The sequence below is a fragment of the Cervus elaphus genome, chromosome 1 (genome assembly GCF_910594005.1).
Source record: "Cervus elaphus chromosome 1, mCerEla1.1, whole genome shotgun sequence".
In the NCBI taxonomy this organism is placed as follows: domain Eukaryota; kingdom Metazoa; phylum Chordata; class Mammalia; order Artiodactyla; family Cervidae; genus Cervus; species Cervus elaphus.
Window position 1 is genome coordinate 59,558,940 of NC_057815.1, and position 20,533 is coordinate 59,579,472.

The 20,533-nt window shown below is 37.4% G+C and overlaps 1 protein-coding gene across 1 annotated transcript; it reads left to right on the plus strand.

The window, feature by feature from the left end:
* The first annotated feature begins 18,962 nt into the window (after positions 1-18,962).
* Positions 18,963-19,949, plus strand: LOC122701885 (olfactory receptor 2D3-like). Its single transcript, XM_043915308.1, has one exon. The coding sequence runs from the start codon at positions 19,005-19,007 to the stop codon at positions 19,947-19,949; it is 945 nt and encodes a 314-aa protein (XP_043771243.1). The 5' UTR covers positions 18,963-19,004.
* Positions 19,950-20,533: the final 584 nt, after the last annotated feature.

The window sequence follows — 20,533 nt, forward strand, 5'->3', positions numbered from 1 at the left end:
GGACAAAATAAACTATTTTGAAAGAGCTAGGAAACCAAGGGATAACTCTGCATGTGCTATAATCTTTCTGACAATCCTGTCCCTCATTTCAACTGGAGCTCCTGAATAAAAATCTTAGCCATCAGTGAACTTCCAAAACACCATTATAACATAATATCCATTTTAAGCCAGCACCCTGTCTGGTTTTGTTCAGACGAAACAGCACTAATCCACCACTTCCAGGCCATCATCTCTTGCTTATTATTGCATTATCATGTCTTGTATTATATGTCTACTCTTCTCAGACGCTAAAAACTCCTTTGATAACTGTGTCTACGTCTTTTTTTTGTGTTCTTTAAAAGACATAGCATAGAACTCTATTCAATAAATTATGTTTCATGAAGTAAATAAAAATGATTTGACCACATAGTTTTTAGTCGAGTTGTTTAGAAAGCCTAGAGAGACTTGCAATAATGTGGGAACAATAATAAAATTTTTTGTGGAGCTGTTGCAAAATAGAAAGGAAAGAAATTTACTTAAGACTGAAGTTTAGAACCCTATGCAAGTTTTGGGCTACCAGTCCTTTTTGTGTTTGGTAAAGGTGATTCAAAGTATTTTTAAAAATATATCACATTAAAAATAAATTTAAAAATACATACATCAAATAGAATACATAAGATTACCAATGAAACAGTTACCAAAATAGTTTTGGGGAAAAAAACTATGTGACATAATAATAATACATGTGGCTCTTTAATACGTTAAAACTTAGGCAGATCTAATAATCACCTTAGTTTCAAAATGATGAGCTTAAATAAGATTTTGAGGTAACTTCAACAACTGCAATATTATTTTAAAATATTTCTAATTTCTGTTGGTGATAAAGTCATGGATACTTCTATATCCAAACAAGAAAGAAATTTCAGTTAAAGTAAAAACAAAGAAGTAGCATTTATATCTAAATTGAAGAACCCTCATGGAATTGAAGAATTTCAAGTTAGGAAGTTATGGGCTAAAGGAATTCCCAGGAGTTTTCTCAAAAAGTCATAATTACATTCTATCTTATCAGATAATGGAATCTTAGGTTCCTGGATGGTTCTCGATGGGTCAAAATGATGAAAGATTTCAATTTAACATTGAAATAATAAATGAACAAATAAAACATTAATAAGAACAATCTCATCTCTGCTTGATGGTCATTTATGGCTTCCTTATCGACCCCAAGTGACTTTTCTAGCTATTTTTCCTGCCACATACCCAGGACACACTGTATTTTTAAACCTCATTGGTTTTTGCTCAGTGTAGTCCCTCTATTAACAGGTAAGCCCGCTACACAGAGACAGCATTGTTTTCCTTGAGCATTCAACACTGTTGCAATATTCGATTACCTGATTTGTGAGCAAATATTATTGGCCAAGCACATGCTTAGTAAAGGCAATACAGATAGAAAACCCAAACCCAGAGGCCCTCAGATAGGAGGGACCAAACTATAGTCGCGTTTCATTCCTAGGGCTGTTCAGTTCAGTTCAGTCGCTCAGTCGTGTCCGACTCTTTGCGACCCCATGAATCGCAGAACGCCAGGCCTCCCTCTCCATCACCAACTCCCGGAATTTACTCAAACTCATGCCCATTGAGTCGGTGATGCCATCCAGCCATCTCATCCTCTGTCATCCCCTTCTCCTCCTGCCCCCAATCCCTCCCAGCATCAGGATCTTTTCCACAGTCGTCCCTAGAACATCATAGATTCACAGCATATCGTGGTTTAATGAATGAATGTACTAGGCCAAGTGATTCTGTATCACCTAACAATTACTTACATCAAACTGATATAGAATTGCTTCTAAAGGGAAATAGAGTCTGTTGTCAAAACAGCTGACATAAAAATAAATTTTGAGAACACAAGCTATGTTAAGATAGATACTTTTAGAATTGTCACCCATTTAGTGTAAGTTATTACTTCATAGGTTCTTAGTCTTCAGGATATAGTTCAGTTTGGGTCCTTTAGACTTATTTCTCTGCCACACATCATTCCCAGAATAGAAACTAGTGCAACTGTATCAATCATGTGACTAGATCTCAGGGAAAATTAAATGGTAAGCAAATATCTATCTGTTTTGATGCAAAGAGGTAGATAGCATAGAACTAAACACTTGTTGCAAAGCTCAAAGTGATGCCTACAATCAGTGGTTAACTTATTGAATGGGCAGTCACAGGATATTGGTAATTTCTATGACTTCTTCACCTGCTATAGATTTTTCAAGATCCCATTTGAGAAAAAATATTATTTTGGATCATTTTCTTTTCTGACCCACACCTTTTCCCCACTCCCCACTCCCAGCCACTCCCAACAAAACAGACACACACACACACAAATACACACATTCTCAAACTAGTCTATCCTAGATACATAAGTGTACCTATAGCATCATAACTCTTAATGAATTATATTGAAATTATTTTCTTTCTCTAAAACTGTAAGATGTTCAAGGGCAGGGACCTCAACTGAATCATCCTTATTTAGAGTAAATAAGATAAATCCTGGTATAGAAATAATTCTCGCACCTTTTTGGAATTGATTTGACCTGAGCCAAAGTAGCAGGAGTCAGAGATGAGTGTGAACTGTCAAATGGTAGCATCTCTCATGGACCCTGGGCGTGCAGCATTAGAGGGCTACACTCTGACCTTTCTTGATTTGTTTTTAAAAGCATATTATTCTCCCATGCAAGCATGGAGAAGAACATGTTCCCCCAGGTGACTGCAAATCTGCCCCTAGGGCCAGGAAGCCTTTGTAAGAAAATGATGTTTATTGTCAATCTTTCTCTTGTGTTATTTTGCCTTTTCCTCAGATTCAACATAAGATTGTAGGTTCAATTCTCTAAACATGACATGCGTTCCTGGATGTGGAACAGGATGATAGGGTCACAGAGCCAGCCATTGTCTAATCGGACATTTCTTTTAGGAAGAGGACACTGAGGAAATCCATAGGAACCAACAACAACAACAAAGTACTCATTTTCTGAGCCCAAGATCTTTTGGGCTCAAAATCACCTAGTCCCTACTTCCCATACCTATTTACTGTCTTCCAAGCCCAGCTCAACAGAAGCATGAGAAGTGTAAGAATCCCCATGGAAGTTCTGCTTATGTTTCCATCAGGTGAGAACCACAATTCCTCATCACAAAGAATTTGACATTGTAATTGTGGTCTGATAAGGTAAATTCACTGCGGAAAAAACCTTGCCTAGATCTATGCCAGAAGATTTAGCAGTGAGAATCAGACTGTTAGGACAAAATTATTAATAGTTGAATTTTAAAAATCAAATCTATGCAGAGATTTAAACCAGTTCACTCCCAATATATGCCAAGTTATCCCCTTTGTTCAACTCATACCTTCTCTTTTCCTCCCTCTAACAATCATATCAGCATTTTCTCATCCAGTGGAAAAAAAAAAGATCATATTTTCATGTTAAAGCCAGTAAAAACATCTCACTGTTGAGGGGAAAATTGCTGCAGATGTATTGGTTGCAGAATTAGAAGAGCAGAGACTGGGGTATTGTGTTATCAAGTTAAATTGCTCAGTAAAATCTCAAGTCAAGATCAAGGACAAAGCAGGAAAGGGAATCCCCACATCTCCTGTGTCCTCCTGCTCTATCCAAAGTTCTTATTGATCAGGGGGCATATTGTGCAACAATAGTTCTTTTAAATGAGCTAAACACCAGGATACCAGGAGCAGCCTCTGGAGCAGCCGAAGTGCTCAGGAGAATTTGAACCATTAGGGTGGATCCTGAGCTGCATTCCTCTCAAAAGGTTCCCAAATGGTTATAAGGAGGACAGAAAATAACATTTAGTAAGCACCCACATCTCCATTTACAAGCCACATTACCAGTTCTTCTAACATGTCTTCTCTTTGGAGAAGTGTTGTATTTTGCAATTAAATATAGTTTTCTGGAGGAAAAATTATCAGGTTGCAACCCCAGGTCTATCACATAGTCTGTGTATGATTTTGAGGAATTTTATAATTTGCAGAATGCAAATGTAGTATGCCTCAGAAAACAGATCCTCTAATTATTAACATTTAACAACACTTTCTTCATTTACACACACAGTATTTTAATAATTTAATGGTAAGCTATAGACATGATGCACCCAGAATATGTAAATAACTTCTACAAATTGATTAGAAAAGTCAGAAAATTCCAGTTTTTAAAATGGGTAAAAGACTTGAATATGTGCTTGCAATATAGAAAATAGTTCATAAACACATGAACAGCATAATTAGCCACCAGAGTGTATAAATGTAAACCATAGTGAAATACCATTAACCCTTAATAAAAATCCATAAAATGACTGAGGATGTGGAAAAATTTTTATTGCTGATGGGAGCATAAATTGGTACAATGAATTTAAAAAGTCCATCAGGAAGTATCTTTGAAAACTAACCTAAGCATGTGTCTTCTCTCCAACAACCTAGTAAATTTTTTCCTGAATATATACCATATAGAGATGCATGTTTATATTTATCGCAAGATATGTACAAGGATGTCATAAGTCTATTCATAATAGCCACAGATGGAAACAATATAAATTTCCATAGACAACAGAAAAGATATACTGTGGTACAATCAAGCACTGGAATACTATTAAATACTTTTAAAAGAAAGAACTACTGCTGTATACAACCACACAGATGAAACTCACAGCATGATGTTCAGTAAAAGAAGCCATACATACAAAGAAGCATGTACTGCATGGTTCCATTTATTTGAAGCACAAGAACAGGAAAACCTAACCTTTGCTTTTAGAATCTCAAATAATGGTTACTGTTGAAGGAGCATTGACTAGGCACATATTGATATGCTGTGAATGTTCTGCATTCTGACCTACATAATTGTTATGCAGGTGTACACATATGTAAAAACTTCTTGAACTGTACTTAAGATTGGTTCACATTACTGTGTGTAAGTAACACCTCATTAAAAGAAAGAGAGGTGAGAGAGAGGAGAGAGACAGGAGAGGAGAAATGAAGTGATGGATTTAATTAAAGCTGCTGGGGGCAGAGGTGTGAAGTAGCAGAGCACATCCAAATTCAAAAGAGGAGATCAATGAAATAGACAAAATATAAACATGATAAGATTATCAAAATCCCAAACTGGTTCTTTGTAAAGATTACTAAGATAGTCAAAGTTCTGTTCAAAATTATTTTTAAGAGTGAAACAGTAAAATAGAGGATCCCAAAGGGCCATTCCGCCAAAGAAATATAAAAGAAAAAATGGCAAATACTGTCTGAAAGAAAACCCTTATCTAGACTCTGGGAAATACCAAAAGCTTACAATAAAAAGTTGCAGGTTTAATCAAGAAAAAGACAACTAGAATCCAATTAGGAGAGCTTTGTGCTGTTTTAACCAAGAAATGAAAAGGACAACGTGTAGAATAAGAGAAAATATTTGCAAACCATATAGCTGATGACAGTTTAGTATCCAGAATGTATAAAGAATTCATTCAACTTAAGACAAAAACAAACAACCTAATTTTAAAGTGGACTAAATGAATAAAGTAAAAATGCACAAAGCACTTAAAAGACATGTCTCCAAAGAAAATGGCTAAGAAGAATATGAAAAATGCTCAACACCATTAGGCATTTGGGAAATGGAATTTAAAACCACAATGAGCTATCACTTGACACTCACTAGGATAACCATAATAATAATAAAGACACAAAAGAAGGAAGATAAGAACAAGGATTGGTGAAGATGTGGAGAAATTGGAACCCTCATGCATTGCTATTGGGAATGTAAATTTGTGCAACTGTTGTGAAAAAGTTTGGCAGGTCCTCAATAAGTTAAATATAGAACTACCAACCGCCTCGGCAATTCCACTCCTTGGTAAACACCGAAGAGAACTAAAAACAAGAACTCAAACAAATACTTGTGTATAAATACTCATAGCAGCACCGGTCAAAATACCCTGAAGTTAGAGACAACCCAAATGTCCACCAACTGAGGACTGAAGAAGCAAAATGTGTTACATCCATAGAAAGGAATTAAGTACTGATACTTGCAACAACATGGAAGGACTGAAAACATGCACAAGGCTCTAAATACCCTTATCAGCCTATGGTTTGCAAATATTCTTTCCCATTCTGTGACAGATTCATTTGGGGGAAAGAACTAAGAAGCCCCTATCCCACTCCTTATATCAAAATAAATTCTGGATGGAGCAAGATATAAATGTAAGCAAAAATATGAAAATCTTAGAAGAAATAAATTAATATTTTTAAAAAGCATAATGATTTAAAATATAAATAGAGACCTTCTAAATATTAAAGACTGATTGGCTAAATTATAAAAACACATGTGATATAAAAATCCATGAAGTAGGTCAACCAACAAAATGGAAAAATACTTATTTCTGAGGGGAAATCAAAGAGTCAATTTTTCAAAATATTCAAGGGTCTTACAAAGCAGTTAAAGAAAGTCGGGGTTTCCCTGGTGGCTTAGCAGTAAAGAATCCTCCTGCCTACGCAGGAGATGCAGTTTCAATCCCTGGGTCAGGAAGATCCCCTGGAGAAGGAAATGGCAATCCTCTCCAGTATTCTTGCCTGGGAAATCCCATGGACAGAGGAGCCTGGCAGGCTACAGTCCATGGGGTTGCAAAGGAGTCGGACAGTACTTACTGATTTAACAACAGAAAGAAAGTTGAACAACCTAATAAGAGAAAATGAGTAAATAGTCCCTTTACAGAAAAGGAAAGGAAAGGGATGAATAAACATATAAAATTATGCTCATTCTCAAATATAATTGATGATTATATAATAAAATAACAGTGAGGGTTTTTTCCCTAATGGATTAGCAAAATTGAAGAGCATGACAATACCAACTGTAAGGAAAGATGTAATTAAATAGGAACTTGAATGCAATTTTGATGGAAGTATAAATTAATGCAACTGACAATATTTGTTAATATTTTAAAGGAATATACTTTTTGACCCAGCAATTAAGCCTCAGGAAACTTACTCATCAAATATATTTGAAAAGGACACAAAGATATGTATTCAAAAGTATTCATCATAGCACTGTGTTGATATCTAAAGATTGGAAATAACCCAGAAGTCCATTAATGTGAATATAGTTAAATAGATCATGGCATATTTATACCACAAAACAAAATCCATTTATTTTTAATGAGTTACATTTATATGTTCTGTGAAACCTCAACTAAACTACCAATAATGTCTAAGTCAAACCTCAAAGCCAGTAAAACTATAGAATTCAAATAGCATTTCCTTAATGTGACAGATGATGTCTTGCTGAAACTAAATTGCCACTTTAACTATGCTTGCAGAACTAACAGCTTCAAGACATTATCTTGAATCTTATATGCCTATGCTATCCTTTGATAACTTGATTCTTCCATCATTTTTATCTTGCATTGCTTGGCCTTTAGATAATATGTATGCCTCATTTGACCACCTCATGCGAACAGTTGACTCATTCGAAAAGACCCTGATGCTGGGAGGGATTGGGCAGGAGAAGAAGGGGACGACAGAGGATGAGATGGTTGGATGGCATCACTGACTCAATGGAGATGGGTTTGAGTAAACTCCGGGAGTTGGTGATGGACAGGGAGGCCTGGCGTGCTGCAGTTCATGGGGTCGTGCAAAGAGTCGGACATGACTGAGCGACTGAACTGATGCCTCATTTAGATATATTTACATTTTTTTAATTAGCTTGAGAGAATTGTAGCAGTAGTTCCATTTTCACATAGTCAAACCAGTCTTAATAGTTTAAGAAACAAAGCTAAAGTTTCATTCTACAAAACTGTCTTTTGATTGTAACTTTTCTCCAGGAAAGAAAACCTTTGACTTTGTGTTCAGTAAAAGTATACAATTTTAATATAACAGCACACCCTGTTCTCATGTGATATCAGACAGCACTAACCAAATTAAACTCTACCACTTAAGGTGATCACACAGCACCTAAACAACCATAAATTGAAATGAAAATGCAAGCCCTTCAACCAAGTTGCATAACTCAGTTAGAAAGCTGGCATCTGCATAATCCAGTATCTGCTCATTTTCATTTCTATTTAATTATCATACAAATGAAGACACAATTTTTTTCATTTATTTTTATTAATGGAGGCTAATGAAGACACAATTTTTGATGACTTATGAACCTCTGAGACTATATGTGCTGACATTATTTGAATAACATTATAAGGTTTAAAAGACAGATGATTATGATTTGAAGGCTTTAGTCTGTGATTTCAAATATAACATGAAATGCCCTAGGGTGTTTCAATGGATGGAAAGTATTAAGATAATAAGGTAAAAAGGTTGAGGGTTCTTGAACTCCAGGGATTGCCCTGTTTACATCACTTTCAGGACCTCACCTTTAAAAATTCCCTGGAAGGAAAATCATCTGTTCAGAATTGGGACATGAGAGAATGGGAATTTGTACCTTGAATTAAGTAAAGCAGAGAAGCTTGGCTTGGAGTGAAACTCAAAGAATGACTCTAGTGAAGACCATGAGAAGCATTGTTTAAAAGCCTACCCACAACTGGTGATGTTCTTCAAGGATGGCTATGCAAGCTATAGGAATCACTCCCTTTGGCACTTGATCCTCATTTCCTTTTCCAATGACTCCTCAGCCTTTTTCTATTTTCTCTCTGCTCTCAGGTAAGAGTAGGAAAGTCTCTGATGGACCTCAGGCTACAGTTCTGCGATATAGGTTGGGGACTGGGTTGTGGGCATGGTGTTGGGAAAGATGAGCTTTGTCACTCTCTTACCCATCAATTTTTTCCTTGCTAGACTCCCAGAGACTATCTACAGTCTTCTCCTCCAGAATCCCAGCCCCAAATCCTCTTCCAAAATTTCTCCTTCTGGGATGAGGTTGTTTCCAGAGAGGTCACATGACTTCCCTCTTGCTGTTGAAAAACTCTGTTTGATTCTCCCCTGCCCTCTGCTATCAGCCCTTTGGTCTTCACTGTTGCCCCAGCTTGCATTTTTTTCCTACGGTCTCCTCTTAAATAGGCAGGGAGCGGGAATGATACTGGGAATCTTGCTTTGAGGAGCCCCTTCAAGAGTTTCTTGTCTGTGAATATGCTCTGGGTGTAGGAGATGTGAAGGAGCCTGATTGTATGATACACTGTTCTAGGAACGCTAGTACTGCCGCCTCCAACCCCCTTGATGAGCCAGAGCAGATGGAGGAAAGCTACAGTCAGCGCTGCCCTTCCAGTAGGAGGAGGACTCCAGCCTCCAACTGCTGGGCCATCACACGTATGCCTCATATTCCAATAATCTCATGCGAGTCAGGCGCAGTGACTTCCTATATGACCAGCCTCAGTCAGTATCCAGTTGGCCCAATACTTACTCTGTGACTCCTTTTGTTATGGTAAAGATTTGGGGGCTATGAGAGTAAGTATATAAGAATACAAAATACTAATGTGACTATATCTGTGATGTGTAGCTGTGTGTTTGTGTGAAATATTGCTTGTGAAGTTGACTGAGTAGGTACGTATAGCATCATTATCTGTGTATGACAAGAAGTCATTCCCAAATTTGCAGTTGTGTGTACATAAGATTAACTCACTAAGAGAAGATATCTGGAATGACCATACTGGTTATGATGTTATTAGGGCCTCCGAGGTATAAAAGATTCATTGCCTGTCTTTTTTGTTTGGGAAAATAGCCAGACTTACAGATCTCCTCCTGTAGCCCCTTCCTCCTTCTGCTTTTCTCCACATCTCTGGCTTCCTGTCCTCTATGCTCAGCCTCCCCTCCCTACTTTCTTCTAATTTATATTCCCATTAATATTTTTCTCATCCATTTCTGCTTCCTCATTTTCTATCTGTATTTAAGAGAATTATTTAGTCAAATTGACAAAGTTATATGAAAATTTAGAGTGTAAAAGAATAATTTTCCCTGATCTTCCTTGGGATATAAATGATACTACATTTCATCTTATTTGGCTCTTTTTTTCACTCATTTATTACTCTCTCTTTCTGCTTGGAGATTAAACCAAATTCTTCCCCAACCCACATACACACACACACGTATGTTAAATGTACAAATCCCACCTTAGATAGATAACCATTCTTCATATATACTGTACAGTTTCTACCTGAATTCTTAGTTTTGCTGTGTGTTGTTTATCAATGTGATAAGGGTATTATTTAAAGGATTCATTGAGATACACACACACACATGTTATTTTGCAGCCTACTTTTCTGATGCAACAGTGTCAGACATCTTCCTATGGAAAATATAGATCTACTTACCTTTTAACGGTTTATTGCATCATCATCATCACCCTAATGGTAAGCAGGCATTTCTTTAATGTAGTTGCCAGACATTGAGCAAACTATTTTCCATTAAGTTCTTAAATTAATCTTTATAATCATACAGTGAATTTGTGCTGTGTCCATTCTACATTAGGAAACTGTCACACGCAGGCAAGAGATATTTAAATTGTCCAGGGATACAGAGTTAAGAAATGAGGGGAAAAGGATCCAACTTATCTCTGTGTGACTGAGACATCTTTACTCTTACCTGTTTCTCTGTGCTTTATTGATTACATTAAATAGTAAATCTAGAATTTATTTAACATATCACCCATTGTTAGACTTTAAGTGCTTTTTTTCTTCTGGAAACAATTCTATATGTGAATATCATTTGAGACAAGGATTTTGAATATCTATAATGACTTCCAAAATATAAAGACCTAAAATTAGCATTGTTCAGAAAAAAGATAAGCCTATTTTAGAATTTTGTAATATTTTTAGATTACCTTCCAGAGAGATTTTGGTAAATGGACATGCTACATACTTCAAATCTGTTTGCCCCACTCTCCAATATGCATTGGGTGGCTTCAATCTATTTTCACCTTTGCTAATCTTCTTATACAGGATTATATTCTGAGTTGGCTATTGTCCAACATCTGCAAAATGATTGTTATATATTTTGTTTTGCATTTGCTTCCAGCAAGATGGCTAGTTCTATACCACTTATTTTATCAAGATTGAAAGTAGAAGCAGTAAAATGACTTTAGTTTAAAGCATCGTCAGTTAAATACTAAGATTTTCCTATTTTCATATTTTTTCCTATATTGTAACTATGTGGCCTTTTAAAGAACAACTTTAAAGCATCACAGTATTAGAAAAGAAGAAAAATAAGTCACCTAAAATTTCAGTACCTGGAGTAAACTGCTCTCAACATTTTGGAAAATTTTGTTCAATATTTTCTATACATTTTGAATATATGTGTGTGTGTGTGTGTGTGTGTGTGTGTGTGTGTGTGTGTGTCTGTGACTCTTTTGCAACCGCGTGTTCTGTAATGCACCAGGATCCTCTGCCCATGGAATTTTCCAGCCAAGAACATTGGAGTGGGTTGCCATTTCCTACTCCAGGGGATCTTCCCCACCCAGGGATCGAACTTGCATCTCCTGCACTGGCAGGCAGATTCTTTCCCATTAGCACCACCTGGAAGATATTCTTTCTCTCTCTCACACCAGTGGAAGATTATTGTCCCCATTATCATTATTGATAATCATTATTTGTAGGGTATAGAAGAAATGGGGCTCAGATAACACCTAGACAAGAAAATGGAAAAAAGAAAATGACAGACTTGAATTTGAAGCTGAGCCTGCTGAGAACAGGTAAGTTATTCCCTGTGGAATTTCAAAAATAACTGGAAAAGGAAATATTTCTTTGAATAACTACAAGAACTATGCTGTACAGTACATCTCTAGGACTCATCTTGTGTAACTGAAATTTCGTATCATTTGACTAATACTTTCCCATTTCCTCCTCCCCACAGACCCTGGCAACCCTCTGCTTCTATGAGTTTGATTATTTTATATTCCTCATATAAGTGATATTATGTATATGGACTTCTGTGTCTGGCTTATTTCACTTAGCATAAAGTCTTCTCAGTTTATCCATGTCAACACAAATAGCAGGATTTCCTTCTTTTTAAGGGTGAATAATGTTCCACTGTGTGTATATCCAACATTTTCTTTATCCATTTTTTATTGAGGTATACTTGATTTATGATATTATATTAGTTTCAGGTGTACAACACAGTGATTCAGTGTTTTAATATATAGATTATACTCTAAATTTACTATAAAATGTTGACTATATTCTCTGTGCTGTAAAATATATCCATGTATCTTATTTACTTTATGCACAGTATTTGGTTCCTCTTAATCTCCTACTTCTTCCCTCTGTCTTTCTCCCCTTCAGTGACCACGAGTTTGTTCTCTAGATCTGTGAGTCTATTTCTGTTTTGTTATATTCCTTCATTTGTTTTATTTCTTGGATTCCACTTATAAGTGAAGTCATACAGTATTTGTCTTTCTCTGACATATTTCACTTGATACCTTCTAGGTCCATCCATCTTCTTGCAAATGGCAAAATTTCATTATTTTTATGGCTAAGTAATCTTCCTTTGTGTGTATATACTACATCTTCTTTATCCATTCATTTGTGTTGATGGATGTTAAGAGTTGTTCTATATATTGATAAATTATGGTGCTATGAACATCAGGGTGCACTTATCTTTTCAAATTAATGTTTTTATTTTCTTTGGATATATACCCAGGAGTAAAATTGCTGGATTATAGAATAGTTCTATTTTCAGTTTTTTGAGAAACTTTCATGATGTTTTCCATACTACCTGCTACAATTTACATTCCCACAGTGTTGAAGTGTTCCCTTTTCTCTACATTTTTACCGACACTTATTATATCTGTTTTTTTAATAATAGCCATCCTAACAAGGATGAGGTAATCATTGTGGTTTTGATCTACATTTCGATGTTGAATAGTGATGTTGAGCACTTTTTCAGGTACCTGTTGGCCATTTGTATGTCTTCTTGGAAAAATGTCTATTCAGTTCTTTAGTCCATATTTTAATTGTGTTATTTGCTCTTTTAACATTGTGTGTATGATTTCCTTGTATACTTTAAACATGAACTTGTTTCTGGTAGATGGTTTGCAAATAGTTTCCTCCCATTCCATAGGTTACCTTTTCATTTTGTTAAGTGTTTGCTTTGGAATGTAGAGGCTTTTTGATGTAGTTTCTTTCACCTGTCTACTTTTGCCTTTGTTGCTTGTGCTTTTACTGTCATATCCAGGAATCATTACCACGACTAATGTCCAGAAGTTTTCCCCCATACTTTCTTCCAGGAGTTAAGTCTTTATTTTGAGTTAACTTTTATACTGTGTGAGATAAGGGTCCAATTTAATTGCTTGGTGTGTGAATATCCAGTTTTCCAATCACCATTTATTGAAAAGACTATCCTTTCCCCATTATATATTCTTGGCACCTTATTAGCCATATATGTGGAGGTTTATTTTGGGCTCTCATTATGTCTGAATGTTTGTTTTTAAGCATTATTTCACTATATGATATGAGAATGAATTGTCTTGTGAATATTTTCTGAAATTTAGAGTATTTATTTAGAATGGATTCCTAAAGTTGGATTTAGAATTTGGGATAATGTTTGGGAGTGTTAGAAGATATTAGGCTTCAGTTTAGCTCAGTTCAGTTCAGTCGCTCAGTCATGTCTGACTCTTTGCGACCCCATCAATCGCAGCACACGAGGCCTCCCTGTCCATCACAAACTCCCGGAGTTTACTCAAACTCATGCCCATCAAGTTGGTGATGCCATCCAGCCATCTCATCCTCTGTCGTCCCCTTCTCCTCCTGCCCCCAATCCCTCCCAGCATCAGGGTCTTTTCCAATGAGTCAACTCTTCACATGAGGTGGCCAAAGTACTGGAGTTTCAGCTTCAGCATCAGGCCTTCCAATCAACACCCAGGACTGATCTCCTTTAGGATGGACTGGTTGGATCTCCTTGCAGTCCAAGAGACTCTCAAGAGTCTTCTCCAACACCACAGTTCAAAAGCATCAATTTTTCAGCGCTCAGCTTTCTTCACAGTCCAACTCTCACATCCATACATGACTACTGGAAAAAACATAGCCTTGACTAGATGGATCTTCATTGGCAAAGTAATGTCTCTGTTTTTTAATATGCTGTCTAGGTTGGTCATAACTTTCCTTCCAAGGAGCAAGCATCTTTTAATTTCAAGGCTGCTGTCACCATCTGCAGTGATTTTGGCACCCCCAAAAATAAAGTCTGACACTGTTTCCACTGTTTCCCCATCTATTTCCCATGAAGTGATGGGACCAGATGCCATGATCTTAGTTTTCTGAATGTTAAGCTTTAAGCCAACTTTTTCACTCTCCTCTTTCACTTTCATCTAAAGGCTCTTTAGTTCTTCTTCACTTTTTGCCATAAGGGTGGTGTCATCTGCATATCTGAGGTTATTGATATTTCTTGTGGCAATCTTGATTCCAGCTTGTGCTTCTTCCAGCCCAGCGTTTCTCATGATGTACTCTGCATATAAGTTAAATAAACAGGGTCACAATATATAGCCTTGACGTACTCCTTTTCCTATTTGGAACCAGTCTGTTCTTCCATGTCCAGTTCTAACTGTTGCTTCCTGACCTGCATACAGGTTTCTCAAGAGGCAGGTCAGGTGCTCTGATATTCCCATCTCTTTTAAAATTTTCCACAGTTTATTGTGATCCACACAGTTGAAGACTTTGGCGTAGTCAATACAGCAGAAATAGATGTTTTTCTGGAACTCTCTTGCTTTTTCGATGATCCATCAGATGTTGGCAATTTGATCTCTGGTTCCTCTGCCTTTCCTAAAACCAGTTTGAACATCTGGAAGTTCACAGCTCATGTATTGCTGAAGCCTGGCTTCAGCTTGGAGAATTTTGAGCATTACTTTACTAGTGTGTGAGATGAGTGCAATTGTGCAGTAGTTTGAGCATTCTTTGGCATTGCCTTTCTTTGGGGTTGGAATGAAAGCTGATCTTTTCCAGTCCTGTGGCCACTGCTGAGTTTTCCAAATTTGCTGGCATATTGAGTGCAGCACTTTCACAGCATCATCTTTCAGGATTTGAAATAGTTTAACTGGAATTCCATCACCTCCACTAGCTTTGTTCGTAGGGATGCTTTCTAAGGCCCACTTGACTTCACATTCCAGGATGTCTGGCTCTAGGTGAGTGATCACAGTGTCATGATTATCTGGCTCATGAAGATCTTTTTTGTACAGTTCTTCTGTATGTTCTTGCCACCTCCTCTTAGTATCTTCTGCTTCTGTTAGGTCCATACCATTTCTGTCCTTTATCAAACCCATATTTGCATGAAATGTTCCCTTGGTATCTCTAATTTTCTTGAAGAGATCTCTAGTCTTTCCCATTCTGTTGTTTTCCTCTATTTCTTTGCATTGATCGCTGAGGAAGGCTTTCTTATCTCTCCTTGCTATTCTTTGGAACTCTGCATTCAAATGGGAATATCTTTCCTTTTCTCCTTTGCTTTTCACTTCTGTTCTTTTCACAGCTATTTATAAGGCCTCCTCAGACAACCATTTTGCCTTTTTGCATTTCTTTTCCATGGGGATGGTCTTGATCCCTGTCTCCTGTACAATGTCACAAACCTCCGTCCATAGTTCAACAGGCACACTGTCTGTCAGATCTAGTCCCTTAAACCTATTTCTCACTTCCACTGTATAGTCATAAGGGATTTGATTTAGGTCATACCTGAATGGTCTAGTGGTTATCCCTACTTTCTTCAATTTAAGTCTGAATTTGACAATAAGGAGTTCATGATCTGAGCCACAGTCAGCTCCCAGTCTTGTTTTTGCTGACTGTATAGAGCTTCTCCATCTTTGGCTACAAAGAATATAAGCAATCTGATTTCGGTGTTGACCGTCTGGTGATGTCCATGTGTAAAGTCTTCTCTTGTGTTGTTGGAAGAGGGTGTTTGCTATGACGAGTGCATTCTCTTAGCAAAACTCTATTAGCCTTTGCCCTACTTCATTCCATACTCCAAGGCCAATTTTGCCTGTTACTCCAGGTGTTTCTTCACTTCCTACTTTTGCATTCCAGTCCCCTATAATGAAAAGGACATCTTTTTTGGGTGTTAGTTCTAAAAGATCTTGCAGGTCTTCATAGAACCGTTCAACTTCAGTTTCTTCAGCATTACTTCTTGGGGCATAGGCTTGGATTACCATGCTATTGGATGGTTTGCCTTGGAAATGAACAAGAGATCCTTCTGTCATTTTTGAGATTGCATCCAAGTACTGCATTTCGGACTCTTGTTGACCATGATGGCTACTCCATTTCTTCTAAGTTATTCCTGCCCACAGTAGTAGATATAATGTTCATCTGAGTTAAATTCACCCATTCCAGTCCATTTTAGTTCACTGATTTCTAGAATGTTGACATTCACTCTTGCCATCTCCTGTTTGACCACTTCCAATTTGCCTTGATTCATGGACCTAACATTCCAGGTTCCTATGCAATATTGCTCTTTACAGCATCAGACCTTGCTTCCATCACCAGTCACATCCACAACTGGGTATCGTTTTTGCTTTGGCTTCATCCCTTCATTCTTTCTGGAGTTATTTCTCCACTGATCTCCAGTAGCATATTGGGCACCTACCGACCTGAGGAGTTCCTCTTTCAGTATCCTATCATTTTGCCTTTTCATACTGTTCATGGTGTTCTCAAGGCAAGTATACTGAATTGGTTTGCAATTCCCTTCTCCAGTGGACCACATTCTGTCAGACCTCTCCACCATGACACATACGTCTTGGGTGGCACCACACGGCACGGCTTAGTTTCATTGAGTTAGACAAGGCTGTGGTCCTGTGATCAGATGGGCTAGTTTTCTGTGATTATGGTTTCAGTGCGTCTGCCCTGTGATGCCCTCTCCCAACACCTACCGTCTTACTTGGGTTTCTCTTACCTTGGACCTGGGGTATCTCTTCACGGCTGCTCCAGCAAAGTGCAGCCGATGCTCCTTACCTTGAAAATGGGGTTGCTCCTCTCAGCTGCCTTAGGAGGTCTTATATTAGGCTTAGGTGGTCTTAATACTACTCTCTTCCTAATCATTCCTCCCCTTAGAATTCTACAGAAGAAACATGAAATAATGAAAACTAAGATGCCACTTTTTATTAATCAGGTGAGTCTCTAATGCCACTGAAGTTCAGAGCTCTGAGGAGCATGGATTGGGCTACGTGGTCTAGTCTAAAGTTCTTTTAAAGTTCCCTTATGGCTTAAATCCATATTGTATCATTGTATTACTCTCTGACTGGTGACATGATACAAAAGAACAAAGTGATGATGAGTACACCAAGGAACTAGTTAAAAATGAAAGAATAGAGCAAGTAAAGTTCTAAAGCGTGACCTTGTTCAAGGTCCATTAAGGGACCTTAACAGTCCATTCTCAGGAAGAAGAGAAGAAAGAGACGTGAGCATGGCCTTTTAAAGCGCAATAACTCTACCTAGTAGTAAACATGGACCAATCAACAGCCTCACGTTACACATCAGATTTTCACTCCTCCTGGGGAGAAAGGACTGGTAAAAAATAGTTTCTTCCTTACCCATACTACTGAGAACCAGTCAAAGCATATGACTTGGGGTATTTGAGTCATTTAATGTATTTGGCAAAATTGTTTCTCAGAAATACTATGCTAACTTTCCTACTTACATTGTACAAAATTGACGTTTCTCTGCATTTTCGTTATACATTATAGAGCTAATGAATTCTGCCATTTATTAACTGGGTGATTTAACCTCTTTGTGCCTCAGTTTTCTCATCTGAAAAATAAGGCAGTGTCTACTTCAAGATGTTATCAGGACAATATGATCATATAAAACCCTTAAAGTAATGCCTGATATGTGTTAAATGCTCAATAAAATACTAGTTATTATTTTTTGTTGTGACTTTTGCTATTAAAACCTCAGCTAATTTCCCAGGTAAAAGCTGTATCTCTCATTGTTGTAATTGTACTTAGTCATAATAATATTGAATTTTTTTTTTATAGTTAGTAGCTATTTGCATTTTTTTCTTTGTAAATAGTCTGTTCATGTCCTTGGCCCATTATTTCTTAGACTCAACAATTTTCATAGTGTTTGATATAGAATCATAATGTAATAAAGTATTTTAAGTTTTGTCTGATATCTCCCTCAAATATTTTTCTCAGTTTGTAGTTTATCTTTTAAATTTATTCATGATGCTATTATCTCACTGAAGTCTTTCAATTTATGTTGTAAATTCGACACTTTTCCTTCAAGGTATTTTAGAAGGCTTTTGTGATTTTCAAGTCTAATCCTAATCATATATCACAACTTAAACCTATTTTTCCTTTTTTGTGTTGTTTTAGTTTTACTATTATATTCTTTAATCTAAGCAGAATTGTCCTTAGTATTGATATGCTAAGGCTATATTTTTCAACCCAAGAAAAGTTTGCTGTTTTTTAAGAGGTCAAATTAAATTTGATGCCTGGAAACTGTTTCATGTTTTTCAAGCATGTGTTATAATTTAACATGTAGTGTTTTGAACAGTTAGTGGTACAGTTTTTACACATGGTGATAATCCTAACAGTATACACAGTCATTTCCTAATAATCTGTGTATAGCCATTCAGTAAAGTTCACATAAATTGTAATATCTTCATATCAGAACATATAAAACCCAAGAAGGTTTTAACAATATCATATTTTATCTGTAAATAAGTGGCACTGGGAGATTTGGGGGGGAAATAGAGTGGATTTAAATTGTAGCCAACTAATAAGAATAAAGTATTCTACTTAGTATCAATTAGAACAAGCTGGAGAGCAGAAAGCTAGAAATATCCAATTAGCTTTTAAATTGAGCTTTAAATGAGCCTCTTCTACAGGTTGTTGTTTTAAGTCAGTCTAACTCTTTTCAATCCCATGGATAATAGCCTGTCAGGCTCCTTCTGTCCATGGGATTTCCCAGGCAAGAATACTGGGGTGGGTTGCCATTTCCTTCTCCAGGGGATCTTCCCCACCCAGGGATTGAAACTGTGTCTCCTGCATGGCTGGCAGATTCTTTACCACTGAGGTACCTGGGAAGCCCAATAGCATAAACCCAAAGTTTGTTATTTTTGTTGGTGCCAAACAGGGAAACAAGCATAAACCTCAATGGGAGAAGAAAACCACACTTCTGTGGCAGAATTTATCTTCCTTGGCCTTTCACAGGACTCACAGACCCAGATCCTGCTGTTTATTCTTTTTCTCATCATTTATCTGTTAACTGTGCTTGGAAACCTGCTTATCATCATTCTCATCTTCACGGATTCTCAACTTCACATGCCCATGTACTTTTTTCTTAGAAACCTCTCTTTTGCAGATCTCTGCTTCTCTACCAGCATTGTCCCTCAAGTGTTGGTCCACTTCCTGGTGAAGAAGAAAACTATTTCTTTCGCGGGCTGTATGACACAGGTCATTGTCTTCCTTCTGGTCGGGGGCACAGAATGTGCTCTGCTGGAAGTGATGGCCTATGACCGGTATGTGGCGGTCTGCAAGCCCCTGCACTACCCCACCATCATGACCCAGCAAGTGTGTCTCCAGTTGACCACAGGGTCCTGGGCCAGTGGTGCAGTAGTGTCTCTGGTAGATACCACCTTTACTTTCCAACTTCCTTATCAAGGACAGAACATTATCAGTCACTACTTTTGTGAACCCCGTGCCCTCCTGAAGCTGGCTTCAGCAGATACTTACAGAACAGAAATGGCCATCTTTGCAATGGGTGTGGTCATCCTCCTAGCTCCTGTCTCCCTGATCCTGGTCTCCTACTGGAATATCATCTCCACTGTGATCCAGATGCAGGCTAGGGAGGGGCGGCTCAAGGCTTTTTCTACCTGTGGCTCCCACCTCATTGTTGTTGTCCTCTTTTATGGATCAGGAATATTCACCTACATGCGGCCAAATTCTAAGACCATAAAAGAGCAGGATAAAATGATATCTGTGTTCTATACAGTGGTGACTCCAATGCTGAATCCCATAATTTATAGCCTGAGAAACAAGGATGTCAAAGGAGCTCTCAGGAAACTGGCTGGAAGAAAGTCCTTTTCTCAGAGATGGTGATCTTTAGGTTTGACTTTTGGAGGCATGGTAACATCCTTAAAAGAAGAGCAGAATTTCAGTCAGCAGTTATGAATTAGGTCATTTCAGGAAGAAGGATAAAAGTAAGGAACACATTTCAGAAACTGTGCCTATAAACATAGAGAAGAAATAGAGGATGAAAAGTTAGGTTACTTCTTGGTTATGAAAAGGATTAAGTGCTATTTTGAAGGCACTTTTGGTTAATCAGTTAACATGGACATGTTTGAAGCATATTCACTGTTGAATCTAAGAGGTTTAAACTGGATTATCCTGAGATAACATCTAATATGAGTTGAATACATTATTTTAACATCAAAGACATTTCAAGTTTGGATGTCCCAGTCAGAAACCTAGGAAAAGTCTGATCAAAACAATAAACATGTTTGGAAGAGTCTTTACTACTAGGATCATTCATGGCCCACAGCATTCCAGTTGTAAAAAGGTTCCAGAGGTAACGCTACTTCCTAGCTCATGATGTTCTTTTCTGAAAGCTCCGGAAAATTTTTTATTTCATTGCCCCAAAGTTCATCTATCACAGATTATCAGACTAAAAAGGGAATTCAGTC